The sequence below is a fragment of the Harpia harpyja genome, chromosome 13 (assembly GCF_026419915.1).
Source record: "Harpia harpyja isolate bHarHar1 chromosome 13, bHarHar1 primary haplotype, whole genome shotgun sequence".
NCBI classification, from domain to species: Eukaryota; Metazoa; Chordata; class Aves; order Accipitriformes; family Accipitridae; genus Harpia; species Harpia harpyja.
Genome location: NC_068952.1, coordinates 44,597,904 through 44,611,355, shown reverse-complemented (window position 1 = coordinate 44,611,355; position 13,452 = coordinate 44,597,904). Strand labels below are relative to the sequence as shown.

The 13,452-nt window shown below is 45.6% G+C and overlaps 1 protein-coding gene across 2 annotated transcripts; it reads right to left on the bottom strand.

Moving 5' to 3' along the window:
• Positions 1-388: 388 nt before the first annotated feature.
• Positions 389-12,418, bottom strand: ANXA4 (annexin A4). 2 transcript variants are annotated; one of them, XM_052806632.1, is made up of 14 exons: positions 12,180-12,418; positions 11,982-12,077; positions 8,020-8,076; positions 7,008-7,083; positions 6,495-6,589; positions 6,112-6,225; positions 5,844-5,934; positions 4,656-4,735; positions 4,237-4,293; positions 3,681-3,774; positions 3,069-3,164; positions 2,563-2,621; positions 2,096-2,218; positions 389-1,828 (listed from the first exon to the last, which is right to left on the bottom strand). In XM_052806632.1, the coding sequence occupies exons 3-14, from the start codon at positions 8,020-8,022 to the stop codon at positions 1,769-1,771; spliced, it is 948 nt and encodes a 315-aa protein (XP_052662592.1). In that variant the 5' UTR covers positions 8,023-8,076; positions 11,982-12,077; positions 12,180-12,418; the 3' UTR covers positions 389-1,768. The 2 variants fall into 2 exon arrangements, with proteins under 2 accessions (XP_052662592.1, XP_052662591.1); XM_052806631.1 differs by lacking the exons at positions 11,982-12,077; positions 12,180-12,418 and adding an exon at positions 11,468-11,807.
• Between the last annotated feature and the right edge of the window lie 1,034 nt (positions 12,419-13,452).

Here is a 13,452-nt window from a genome sequence, read left to right as displayed (position 1 = left end):
ACAACCCCCTCCCCGGTGATTTCCCCCAGGCGCAGCATGGGTATGGGATTTTATAAACCATTTCTCAAAGCGCTGCTGGAGAGGGGTTCGCAGCATCCCCATGGGATTGGGCCCACAGAGATGGGGGCGATGGATTCGCCTCTCTGTAAGGAGCCGGAGCCATCTCCTCTTCCCCCGTCGCGACGTTCCACCCGACGGGACGAGGCCCTGGGCACCCCGCTCTGAGGCTGAAGAGCCCAAAGACATCTCCCTGCAGGCTCTCCCCACTCAACTGGCGTGTGGAGGTCCACGCTTAGGCGAAAAAGCACCTGTGGAGCACAGAAGTTGTTGGAAAAACAAGGACACGGTTATTTCACCATTACCTCTCCCAGAACACACAACCGTGGGAGAAGGTACGGAAATGAATTGTTTATTCATTTTTAAAAAGTCAGCAACATAACACGAGGCATTTAAACACAGAACCAAGCCTGAGTGCATCTGTTCGCCTGTTGTACTGGGTAAGACAATTTTTCTTTCACTGAGCAGAAGGCTTCAGTAGAACTGGAAAAAGCTCTGCCTCCTCTCCCACCAAAACTAAGGAATGTGTCTCTAATTACAGCACAGAGAGCAAGAATGAAAATTATTTTATTTGAGGCCACAGAAGTACCTCCTATTCAAGCCAACAGTAGCCTAATTTAGAAGAAAATGAGTGACAGAATTGGGTGTAGGCCATATTGGTATTTGTGCCTTCAAATTCTAACCTCAGTCTGATGCCTTCAAAACAGAATTACATACCAACAGCTAAAAAACCCCAAATTGCTACACCAAACAAGAACCACATTTATGTAGTGAAAACAATGCTCAGCTTAACAGGCAGTTTGTGTAAGGTCTGGGGGAAAAGTCTCTTCCAGAGGGTGTGGAAGTCCAAGTCAGGCTGAGGCACAAAAACTGGACCTGCTAATGGTAGTGTTACACAGCGCTCCAACCAGCCAGCGCTGGTGAGATTTGGTGAGCTACCCCAGTACAAGGCATCCCAGTTTAAGGCATCAGGTAGTGCTGATGAGATGTGTTTTTGGGGACAGGTCATTCCTTAAAAGGCACCATTCTAATGACATCACTTTGTCCAGAGGAAGGGTTTGTAGTATAACCCTGATGATTTATAATCCCACAAGTCAAGGAAGACAGACCAAGAATACGGGGCTGCCCTGCAAGCAGGGCAGCAAGAGTTTTTTCTGATGTCACCAGTGACATCTTCCCTACCTACAGATCTATAGGCAACATATACATAAACTGCAGCAAGGCACAATGCTCCACACTAACAGAGGGGAAGTTAAGACCTAAACGTGCTTGTATTTTAGAGGATTGATTTCTTTGTGTTTTAATTATCTTGCAAAAACTGAAGCAAGCGTGCATTCTGCATTCTCCATGTATTAATTTTTCCCTGTGCAGCCTCTCACATTCTGCATCTAAGTTTGCTTCAGCTGGTAAGTTTTGCTGGTGAATGCAACAGCAAAGGGACAGCTTGTCAGGAAACAATTTAGCTTTTATGTATTTGGTTACAGCACTCTGTTTAAGATGGGCTTTACTAGCCCAGTTACTAGACAAATGGGTGTTCCAAGCGTAAAAGCATATCAAAAGGGTTAATCGGAATGGCCATTATCTAACCAGAGCATTAACTAACCTAAGTCAATGCTCTTAGCAATTAATAAGATATTTGGGAAAAATTAAAAAGAAAGAAATCCTTATCATCAACTGCTTCCCATCACCCAGGCAGTACACCAGACATCCTTTAATCCTCCCCCCCACAGAGTCTGAGCAGAACTTTCCTATAGTCTCCTGAGCAGTCTCCCTAGAGAGAAAAGAAAAAAGGAATGCAATTAGGTTTACAGCTCCACACAAGGCTGGATTCTTTCCAGCACATACGATTTGTTGTAGGGTTTGCACCTTCTTCGACAATTTAAGAACTAAGAACATTCATGAACATTTTCAGTACATAAGTGTAAAGTCTCCTTAATTCCACCTCCTCTAAAATACCCAATAGGTGTCAAGTGGGGACCTGTCTCCTTTAAGCTGCTTAGGAAATCCAGCTCTTTGTTTCTAACACTAAAAAGCTTACCTTAATGAAGGAGTAGAGTGATTTCCCATACATGGTCAGGAATTCCCTTCTGATATCCAGCATATCTATTTCAGAGCGGGACACCATCACTCGAATCAGCGTGTTGTCGTCTGTTCCCAATCCCTAAAGAAATAAACCAACCGTCTACAACTACAAAGCATTTTGGACAACTCGGTGACAGACACAAAGGTTTTATCACTTGGTCTTCTGCGGATTCTGTTCCTAATTAGAGCATTTTTGCGTTAATGGAGTGATCGACTAGCAGCTTGCTGCCAAGTAAGTATATTGCTCTGAGCTTCCTGAGGGAAAAGAGGTCCATAGAAAAGCTCAGACTTTTTTTTTTTCCCCCAGTTAATGGCAGAGTTTCTCTTTATCTAATGATTGCTGTCATGCTACTGACTTGAGCATGGAAAGGCAAGGGGGAAAAAAAACCCCAAAATAGCAATCTCATACCAAAAGCTCTTTACCTTCATGGATTTATACAATCTTTCAGCAAAATATGCAGGTTTATTTCGCACGCACTTTACTGTAAGGGAAACAAGAACAGGAGAATTAAGGCCAATAAAAACTGAAGGAGAAGGTCTTCCAAACCTTTACAGCACTTTCTCAGTGAAGGGGTTTATTCTGTAAAGATGCGATTTCAGGGCCAACAAACAGCAAGTACAATTCAGTCAGTGACCTGCTGTAAACTGATGTCTCCATGCCCAGTGCACAGTAATATTTTCTTCAAGGCTTTAATGCTTCCTGACAGCAAATGTCAGCTACCAAAGCATCACTTGGGAAAGCAAACAATATCATAAAGCACAAAGCTTTCTCACCCGATTGTATCTGCAAAGAGTAAAACACTGTGGCTTGCAAAAAAGACAAACAGTATCTGCCTCCTGAAGCTATGTAAGCAGCCAGCCAGGGCAAGATACAGTATCTCTAATTATTTAATTACTTTGTAGACAAAGTTTAAGAGCAGGGAACTCACCCACAGCTAACAAAGCATCTTCGAGGTCTCCTGACATCTCAGATTTAATGCTGTCTGTTATGTCCTTATTAGCAATCCCTCTGTATGCATCAAAAACTAGGAGGAAGAGTCAGTGATAAAAAGAGCCAGTGAGATGCTTCAGGGCATACAGTGTGTAAACCACCAAGGATCACTTTGCAAGATCAAGCTCCTCATACTCCATATGAACATTGTACCATTATTGTGACATTGTAAGCTAAATCAGGGCTGTCCCACAGAAATAATTCATTTTAATTATCAACTGTCTTGCTAATTGGCCTACCACTGCTGCTAGCATTTTCAAGAACTGCCAGTTAATGATGGCAGTTTAAATGCTTAGCTCTGCCCCCATGGGAGTCACACTTCATTATCTCCAATTTACAGGCTGGAGCAAGTTGTACTGATGTTTTTCTCAAGTCCCTTTTTGTCTCAGGAGGGAATAAAATGGTCTTAAAGAATTGAATGTGACTGGGCTCTAGGATACCTGCTGTCTCAGGAAATGTTCACAATCAGTTAATGAACAAGTACAAAGCTCCTACAAAAGTGTCATGCTCAAACAAGGAAAAAAATCCAGGACACCGCAGAGGGTCCTACCTCTTAGTAGGTGGCATCTGTTCCGCGTACAGAGGATGGCCATAAATTGTACCTCATCTGTTCCCCATTTCTTCTCCCCAGCTTCATACAGGCACTTGAAGACATTATGAATAGACAAAGTAAGGCTAATTGAGAAGACCAGGTGTACATAACATGACATTTTTACTTCCTTGGTGCTTGAGCACTGCTGGCCTGTGGCTTGTCTAGATCACAGGTGTTTTCCAACAAATACTAACCAAGCACAGCAACTCTCAACTGAAGTGTCATCTCCCCTCCCAGATACCTAACCTGTCTAGAGACCTCTCACCAGAGTTGCAAAGGAGGCTAGAACCATTATCCCCATTTCACCGGCTGAGTCACAACAGTGAAGAGGCTTCCCTCAAGGTCAAAACCGAGAATAGAGCCCAGGTCTCCACCTAGGGCACTGCGGTCTAGCGTAGGTTCAGGCTTAACTGTTCTACCTTGAAAACAATGAGGTCTAGAAAAAGCAGGGAGTCACCACGCATCACATGTACAAGAACAGACAGTTGTTGCAAGGAAGCAGATTGCTACACACCTGAGCATCTTGCTGAGCAAGGGCATCATCCACATACGTTCCCTCATCTCTGTTTCCCTGTGGAGATACAAGGATGAAAAACTCATTTCACCAGAGCAACTGATGGAAGCAAGTTCTGCAAATTCCCCTTAAAATTGAATAGTAGCTTACAAATACAGCCAAATATAGCTCAGGTGTGATTTGTACTTCCTTTCAAAATGAGCAGCAATCCACTTTAACTGGGCCATTTTAGAAAGAGCACATGGCATTAATGCATACCCACAGTCAGACTCCTCTCCCTGCAGAAGCTGCGTGTGAAATGCAGGCAAGGTGAAATGCAAGATAAGTGAAATAAAAGCCAGCCTGAAACACCTCATCACTGAAGTGAGAGGCACATCCATCAGCAACAGGAAGATTCATCCCCATTAGCCTGGACTTACCGTCGAGAGGGACACGAGGACTCTTCGAAACATGGAAGATGTGTCAGAGACAATGTCCTCCTCGAGGGTACGGCCATATTCTAGCAAGAGCACACACACATATGACATCTGTTAACAACAGGTCCACCACCTGGACACTGTTTGTCCACAACATTTGCCAGCCATAAGCTAGATAAATATATAACTGTGCTCAGGGCTCTAAACATCATAGAATCATAGAATCATTTAGGTTGGAAAGGACCTTTAAAATCATCGGTCCAACCGTTAAGCTAACACTGCCAAGTCTGCCATTAAACCATGTCCCTAAGCGCCACATCTACACATCTTTTAAACACCTCCGGGGATGGTGACTCTACCACTTCCCTGGGCAGCCTGTTCCAGTGCTTGACAACCATTTTGGTGAAGAAATTTTTCCTAATATCCAATCTAAACCTCCCCTGGCGCAACTTGAGGCCATTTCCTCTTGTCCTATCGCTTGTTACTTGGGAAAAGAGACTGACCCCCACCTCGCTACAACCTCCTTTCAGGTAGTTGTAGGGAGCAATAAGGTCTCCCCTCAGCCTCCCTTTCTCCAGACTAAACAACCCCAGTTCCCTCAGCCGCTCCTCATGAGACTTGTGCTCCAGGCCCTTCACCAACTCGGTTGCCCTTCTCTGGACACGCTCCAGCACCTCCATGTCTTTCCTGTAATGAGGGGCCCCAAACTCAACACAGTATTTGAGGTGTAGCCTCAGCAGTGCCGAGTACAGGGGGACAATTGCTTCCCTAGTCCACTGGCCACACAATTTCTGATACAAGCCAGGATGCTATTGGCCTTCTTGGCTATCATCATGGCAGTCCAGCCATCATATTTAGTGCTACAGGGCAAGATTAAGAAGCACAGCCAGTATAAAACTGGCAATAGATCCACACATGGACAGACATCCAACTGATAGACATAACCATGCCATCCCATTTTATTTCCACAGATTCAATTTCTGGGTGAAATTCTAATCCTTGAGGCTGTTAGCAGGCCTGCTGTTGACACCTGTTTAACTCAGAGGTTCTCTCTGGACAAATGGCAATAGTTGTATTGGCTGATTTGTCACATTTAAAGGCTAACAGACCCTTCTTCCTTTTCGCATGTCCGTGCATACACACAAGTGACTTCAGTCAGTATGATAACGGCTTGCAGTTTGCACTACATACGAAGTTTGTAGTTCTCATTAATGCGCCGAATCTCTTCGTTTGTGCGAGAAGCCAGAATTTCAATCAGGCACCCTTCATCTGTTCCTGCACCCTAGGGAATTGCAAAGACAAGATCCAAGATTATTATGACAACTGTTTTGATATGCAACTAGGATTTTTTTTTTAAATTATATATAAGTTAATAATAAATTAATAATAAATGTATAATTATGCCATATTATACTAAATTGACCAGAACTTAAGCCACATAAAAGGAAGATTTCCAAACCTTCACAGCCCTCCTCAGTTCATGCACATCATACATGGTGGTAGGAGTCATCATACCAACGATCACCCTTTCAAAATTCCCACTCAGCTCAGACTTCAAGTCATCAATCAAATCCTAGAAGATGGAGAGAGGAGAAAGGAGTTGGGAGAAGATAGAGCCTTCGAGAATAGAAAGAACTCATTCAGCACTTTTTCTTCATGCTCCAACCCTCCTTGGACGAACAGTTGCTCTGACCAAAATAAACTTGGCCAGGAAAAGCTTGTGCTAACCTTACTGTCGTGGAGACTAGGATGTTGTTCACATTTCACCCAAGTGATATAACCCCAAAAATGTCTGCATCCCCCAGTAAAAGCCAGAGGCACTAATCTCTGAAGACCACCTACCCTGCCAATACTGCTTTTATAGGTGATCAGAACTTGCTGACGTTGGGAAACGTTTAGTTTGGTCAAGATCTCAATGATGGCGTCTTCATCTGTGCCTGGAAGAAACCAATGGAAACCAGTCAAGCTGCTTGCACAAGAACAAGATGCATGCTCTGGTCTTGTCCAGAGTGTGCCATTAGCCATCTTCTGTTCCTTACACAACCTGGTTCTCAACAGCACTGGGGACTAGATCAGTTGCAGAAGTGCCTCAACCCAGCCAGCAGCATGGCAGTACCACACTGCAGGATAGACAAGACAAGAGCCTGAATAAGGATGCTTTTGTGGTGAAGACTTGGATTTCCAGTTGGGTTCAAGTCTCAGCCTGATCAAGTTGCTCGATTCCTTTTGGTGCCCTCATAGGGCAGTGGGGCAATGCAAATGGCTAGAATTCCCCTCTAACAAACCACCAGACAAAACATTCCCAAAGCTCGGGGGAAAAGAAGAGGGTTTAACAGTGGAGGGAGACCAACTTACCAAATCCCTTCATAGCCTTCCTTAGTGCCTGTGCTTCTTGCTCAGGACTGAAACTCGAGACCCCCTTGATTGTTGCCTAAACCCACAGAAGAGGAGTTATGAATGGCAGACTCAAAGTGATACATACATTAGAGCTGAACTTAAAAAAAATTAAAAATTCAAAAGATGCAAACACAGTGACAGCAAGTAAAGTCCACCCACCAAACATGAGTGATTTTATAGCAGGCTTCCATCCTACCCTAAAGAGAAACAGTTTGTTCTAGAGGGACTTCCCAGCCACATAAGAAATAAGCCACAGGGACACAACTGAAAGGAGAAAATATCTTCATATAGCTGGCCATGGAGTATCTGGCTTCCAATTAAACAATGGCAAGCAGCCTGACATCTCTGTTCAGTCCAGCTGGGGCTTCTTCCCAGCAGTTTTCCATGTAAATCATAGAAGAAGTTGTTCCCATCAAAGCCCTATTCCTGCCTTCTCTAAGAGCCGCCAAGGACCATCATTCTGTAAAATAATGCACCAGGAAGCGCAGTGTTCTACTCAAAACAGTGATTCACAAACAGGTTTCTCCTGCCTCCTGTCCAGTGCCATTTCTGTGGGTCTACACTGTCTCTTACAAAGGTCTCCATGTTCCCGTGAAAATCATCAGCAAAACACTGCTTAACATTCATGTAGGTTAGGCTTTCTGAAACAGGCACAGGGATAACTACCGTATAGATGGATACCATGCAGGTTGAACCTGGAAAGAATAATATGCCCAGGAAGTTTATCTGGAGAAATTAATGCTCTTTGATCTACTATCTGATTGGATTTTTCATTAACTCCCAAAATGGAAAAGCCCGTATGTGTGGGTCATTCTCCTCTAGTATGAGGAAGCAAAGAGAAGCGATAAACTCACCCTCCATAAAGGGACAGATTGTGACATTGCTCTTCCTGCTGTGTCCTTATCTGAGCTACTCTCCCCACCTTTATCTTATCAGAGCAACAGCTGGCACAGCAAACACGCACGCTTACCATCGCTCTTGTATTTGGTCAATCTGTTATTGTTCAAGTCCCCAGGCCGTTAGACAACTGTAATAAAAAACAAAGGGAGTATCAGTTTTCTAGCAAATAATTAATAGACTATACCTACCCTTGCCAGTTAATGGGGCTGGTTAAGTAACCATCTAATTTCTCTGAGGACTAAAAGCAACATTTGAACAGCCCCACTGAACGCAGTATCCCTGAGTTTCCAGTCCTGCTTTGTACAGAATGAACAAAGACTGGCTTGCAACAGCGTAGGGCCGGGGCGTTTGCCCTGTCTGAAAGAAGGATGTGTTGCACAAGCAGATGACTAGCGCTAGTAATTTGAGAAATTTCTTTTCTATTGCTATTGTGACAGCCTGGCTGAGGCTACAAGGAGAAGCAGACAATGTTGCCCTGGGAGCAAAGAAAATAGACTTGATTCCCATGCCCTTCAAAACATGTGGCTTTGACCTTGCCAGGTGAGAGCCTGAGGATGAATTAGGGCGAGGGTGCCTGCACAGTCCTAACAGCCTTCACAGATACTCCCTGGGAGGCAGAGACAACATCAAGGTGTAGATGAGCATGCGAAGGATAACCTCACTTGAGGACTGGGACAGGAGAATTATTTTCCCTCTTAAAATCTGCTGTATTCAACATCTCCTCAGTTTGGTGCAATGTGTAATTCCTTGTAGGACTTCAGTTTTAACCAACTGTTAAAGCCCTCAAAAAAAAAAAATATACATAGCTTACTTGCCATCTCCCCAGGGTTATTTTTTCTGCTCATAATTTTATTTTCTTGCATAGGGCCTACACATGAACACACCCAAAGTATTTTCCCATATCCCCGGTCAGTTGACAGAATGTCAAGTACTAGGACAAGGTTCACTTCCCTGCAACTCAAGTTCAACACAGCATGAGCTGAGGTTCTTGCATTAAAGCCTCTAAGTAGAAGCAGTGATGCCAGTGGCTGATGACATCTCTCCTTAATCCTGCTCATGGTGCTTAATAGCTGCTATCAATGAACCCGGACGGTTGTGCAAGAACAGGAGTGTCTTTGCTCATGCTTCACATGACTCTTACAAATCCAGAATACTATTGGAGGGTGCTGTTCAGGCAAGTTAACTCTCAGTATGACATTTGCCATAGATGTGTTACGCACAGGCCCTCCCGAGTGCTCTCCAGGTCGTCTGTACGTTATTACGCCCTGTGCAATCAGGCAACGTATGGAAAATGATTAGTGTTGAACTTGCTTTCTTTCATTTGATTATAGATTTCAGTGGTCCGATTATGACCCAGACCTCAGAAAAGTCATCTTCGCACTTCTCTAATCTTTTACAGAAATAGAAAGCCAGCTTTTTTTGCTTTAGCCAGACACTAAATAATGGCTTTGAATTTCACACATGTTTTTCTGATGCAGTTTTACCCTTCAGTTGGTTTGTACACAGAAGCAGGAATATTAGACAGGCTGGTTTAGCAAGTCGATTAGAGGGCAAGAGAAAGGCCAATAAACGAGGAAAAGGGGGTGGGAGGCAGAAAAATTCTGAGTGCAGATGAGCTGGCAGAAAGAAACCAAAACATGAAGAAAGGATGCGTGTACTGGATTCAGGGCAAATGTTCCTGCAATATCAAATTACAACAGAAATGTCACATTGAATATTGACTGTAATATTCCGACTTCTTCATCCAGCTTAAACATCACTGGGAATATAGAGTAGAGCACTGCAAAAAGGCAGCGGTGCTAAGCCCACTGCGCAATCTGCAAATGCTGTTTTGTTCCCAGTATATTTCTGTGTGTGGTGCCACAAGAAATGAGCCACTGAAGTTACAGGTGGAAGTTCTCCGCGGTTCAGCCAGGTTCTCCAGCAATGGTCCCTGCCCCTGTAACCCTCTTGCTCCCTTTCACAGATGAAGGCATCTCCATGAACTGCTCAGGCTGGGGCATTAGACGAATAAAACTCTTCTAGCCACTACTTCGCTACTAGAGAGAGAAAGGAATCGCGCAGTCAGATTTGCCAGCGCTCTGCAGCTTAACACAATTCCTGGCCTGCAGCTCAAACGGGGAAAAACAGCTTCAGGATAGGAACACCACTTAACTCCATGTTTTGAAGAATTAAACTATGCAAGCAAAGAGTCAGCTAGCAAGTACTAAGGTACCCTGGCTAATCCCTGTCCTGATGTTATTTGCCTCATCCCAGAATAAAGGCCTGAGCTAGCTGATGCAGTAAACCTGGCTTAGAAGAGGCTCAAAACACTGCGGCCAGATGACAGAGTGAAAGTGTACGAGGCATCCCTCGAATTATTCAATTTTTTTCCATGGATTACCTTTTCCTGGCAGACTTTATCAGCTAATCAAGCAGTTATAAGTCCACATCAATGTCCTCTAAAAGCTGAATCCAGAATAAATTTCATTTATCAGAAAACAGCTGAAACTATCGTGTGTGCGGGCCAATTAAAATCTAGGCATGCTCTGAATCAAGTTTTCCTGGCTGTACACAGAACACACACAGCTCCCAGCAAGCAAAGCTCCCAACAGCTTAACAGGATATAAACACAGGGGTTTTTCCCCCCACCCCAAGTCTGAGCTCATAGACATGTTGCCGGTCCTACACCTAGGATCTGGAGTAGAAAACCACTGTTGCGCGACCCATCCCCTTGCAAGGCGAACACTGGACTTGTCTGACGAGTTCTTTCATTTGGTGCACATTTACTCGAATACAAACCCACACCCTGCGCCAGATCAGCTTTTCCATGGCTCTGCCACCGCCAGCTGTTTCCAGTGTGCTGGATACAGCCTGCGCCCGCCGCAGCTGACTGTGCTTCAGGGAGGCAGAGTGCCCTGGGGTAGTTCTGGGGCTCACAGCGGGGTGACTGACACTGATCCCAGCCCAATTTGCAGCTCAGGACGGGATCTCCCTTCTGCTGGCAAGCCCTGAGCCAGCTGAAATATCCCAGCACCTCCCACATAATGACCTTTGCCTGGCCACTGCCCTCCAAAGGAAAAAAAAATATAATACTGAGTTAGCAGAGCCTTGTACTCCTCACTTCAGCCTGTGCACCCGTGCAAAGCTCCTTCACAAGCCCCCTGCCATGCCCTCCTCACTCCAGCATCCAGTGGGAAGGACTTGCCAGCTCGCGCACGGCAGAACTAGGAAGGAAAACCTGCGCTCCCTGTGCCTGGAAAGAGTCAGCCATCTTCCTCCTTCCCACAACCCACCTCCCCGTCCTTCCTCACCCCAGGCCTGTGCCCTCCAGGGCTGCCCCAATGCCCTAATGCCTTGGCGTCGTGGCCTCGACAGGGTATCCGCCCAGCCAAGGGCTGTCCCGCTCCCGCACGGCCGCGCTACCTACCGCTGCGGTCTGGCAAGCAGGGACGGTGCTTGGCACCTTCCCAGGCACCTCTAGCCACGCGACCCCTTCCCCATGCCAAAGGGGACCCCCCGGTTAGTTTGGCGCTCACCTGCTGTCCCAAGCGGGTGCCTTGGCAGGGATGGGAAGAGCTTTGCTTGGCTTGCTCTGGATGGCAAAGTCCCCGCCCTGGAGCGGGGTGGGACAAAGCAGCTTTTCTTGCACGCCTAATGGGAAGGCAATCCAGCCTGGCTCCCCTCCTCTGCCCTTCCGTAAACAGTTGGTTGTAATCCAGAGCAGGGAGAGATTCCCCAAGGAGCCTCACGCACATTTAGGAAATGCACATTTGGGGTTACACGGGGGCCCTTGCAAGTAAAGGTGGACTGGAAGGCTCGGATGGCTTCCACCCTCCCCAGCACTGCCTGTAAAAATCTCTGGGAACAGAGGGGTTCTCTGACTGCAGCCTAAGCGCACAGCCAGCCTCTGATGTCTCACTTTATGCTGTCTGTAAAAGGGTATACCCAAGGGGGGAGCGAGGAGGACGACGGCGTGGAGCACACAGGCAGCAACAGCCTTGAGCAGGAAGATCTGTTCCTCCCCCCGTGTTATCGGTGGGGATTTCTTGCCTGTATTGTGTCTCCTTTGCTCCCGCAGCACCTCTCCAGGTCATCAGCATCATTCCCCCTTGTCTAAGAACTTTACGTCACAAACAGCCATGATTTCTGTAAGAATGATTGTTTTCATAAAGGATTATTATTTTTTGCCCCAATAAATGGCACTGCCCTGAAGTCAAAGCACTTCAGGCAAAGGGACTTCAGTTTTACCCTGATGTGACACTGCCAAGGTCAGCCTTGGACACGATCATGAGGCTGACAGAGGGAAATCAACCTTGCAATAATACATGTCTTGTCTTCACCGTGTTTCTCCTCAGGGACTTTGGTCTCCTCTGATGCCAAAAGTACAGTTATTACAATGGGTAAATCGACCCTCTCAGGTTCTTTTTTCCAGCTCATACGAGAGTTATATCTCATCCCTGTGCCTCTTTGCACATGCTCTTTTGCTGGAAGAGACCTAAATTTAGCAGCTCGGATGAATGCAAGCTGTGCTCCAGTGAGCATGTCTGTGCAGATGGCTTATTATAGCTCCCACGGCAGCTCAGTCTCCCAAAAACAACCCCACAGAGGCCAGCCAGCCAGCCAGCCAGCATCTACTCAGTCTCTGCTGATGCAGGGGGACAATTGAACAGAGGGTAACAGAAAAACAAGGTTCAAGCCGCACTCTCCTTTTCCATTGCAGAGTCGCTTTCCTTGCAAAATCTGGCACTTTACCCCAACCAGGATTCAGCGTGGACTAGTGCGTATTATCGACAGTCACTAAGGAGAAACTCTTCTCTTTCCTACATCTGTTAAAGTTTCCATTCTCATCCCTTCCTCTCACGTCAGCTGTCTCCTGCTCTGGGCCCATACCCTCTCATTTTAATCTACCAGCAGGAGAACTGCTGTGTTTCTCCATCTTATGTTGCCTCTTAATTTTTTTTAGCCTGTGTGTTTTCAGAAGCTTCATTCTTCTGTTTACTTTCCAGCCTCTTCAACCCCAAGGACTGGGTGGCTCTGACACTGCAGTCAATCGTATATGCAACAGTAATTATTTAAGACCATAAGTTATTCATCTTCTTTGGAAGTTATTTATCCTTTAAATATTGCACCAACCCTGCCATTCATGATTTGCATAATTTAACCTTTTCTTTCTCCCTGGGAGAGGCTCCAAGTAGGGAGGAATACTTGAAGACGAAAAGTGTTTGTGTGGATGTTTTTGGCCATCCATAATTACTCACGTAAGTGTAGTCCATTCGGAAGCCAGATCCTGACCCAACACACAGCTGAGTCCCTATAATATTGGCTGGTTATGGATGCTGGCTCCATAGCCATCCGATTCAGACAATCACCATTATTTGGACCAGAAAGGAAAAAAAAATACACAGTACAAAAGCTTCTGACCATGCTGAGAGTTAGCCAAGCTTCTCTGGAAGGTGGATGGAAGGACAGGGGATTTAGGGCAATGGTTGTCTGCAGCCTGTTGTACTTTGCGACAGGAGCT

Excerpts from the sequence above, each read along its gene's own strand:
- ANXA4 (XM_052806632.1), bottom strand. Across the intron at positions 2,219-2,562 it reads GATTGTATAAATCCATGAAG|GGATTGGGAACAGACGACAA; the intron begins GTAAAGAGCTTT and ends TTATTTCTTTAG. Across the intron at positions 1,829-2,095 it reads CACTCTACTCCTTCATTAAG|GGAGACTGCTCAGGAGACTA; the intron begins GTAAGCTTTTTA and ends TTTTCTCTCTAG.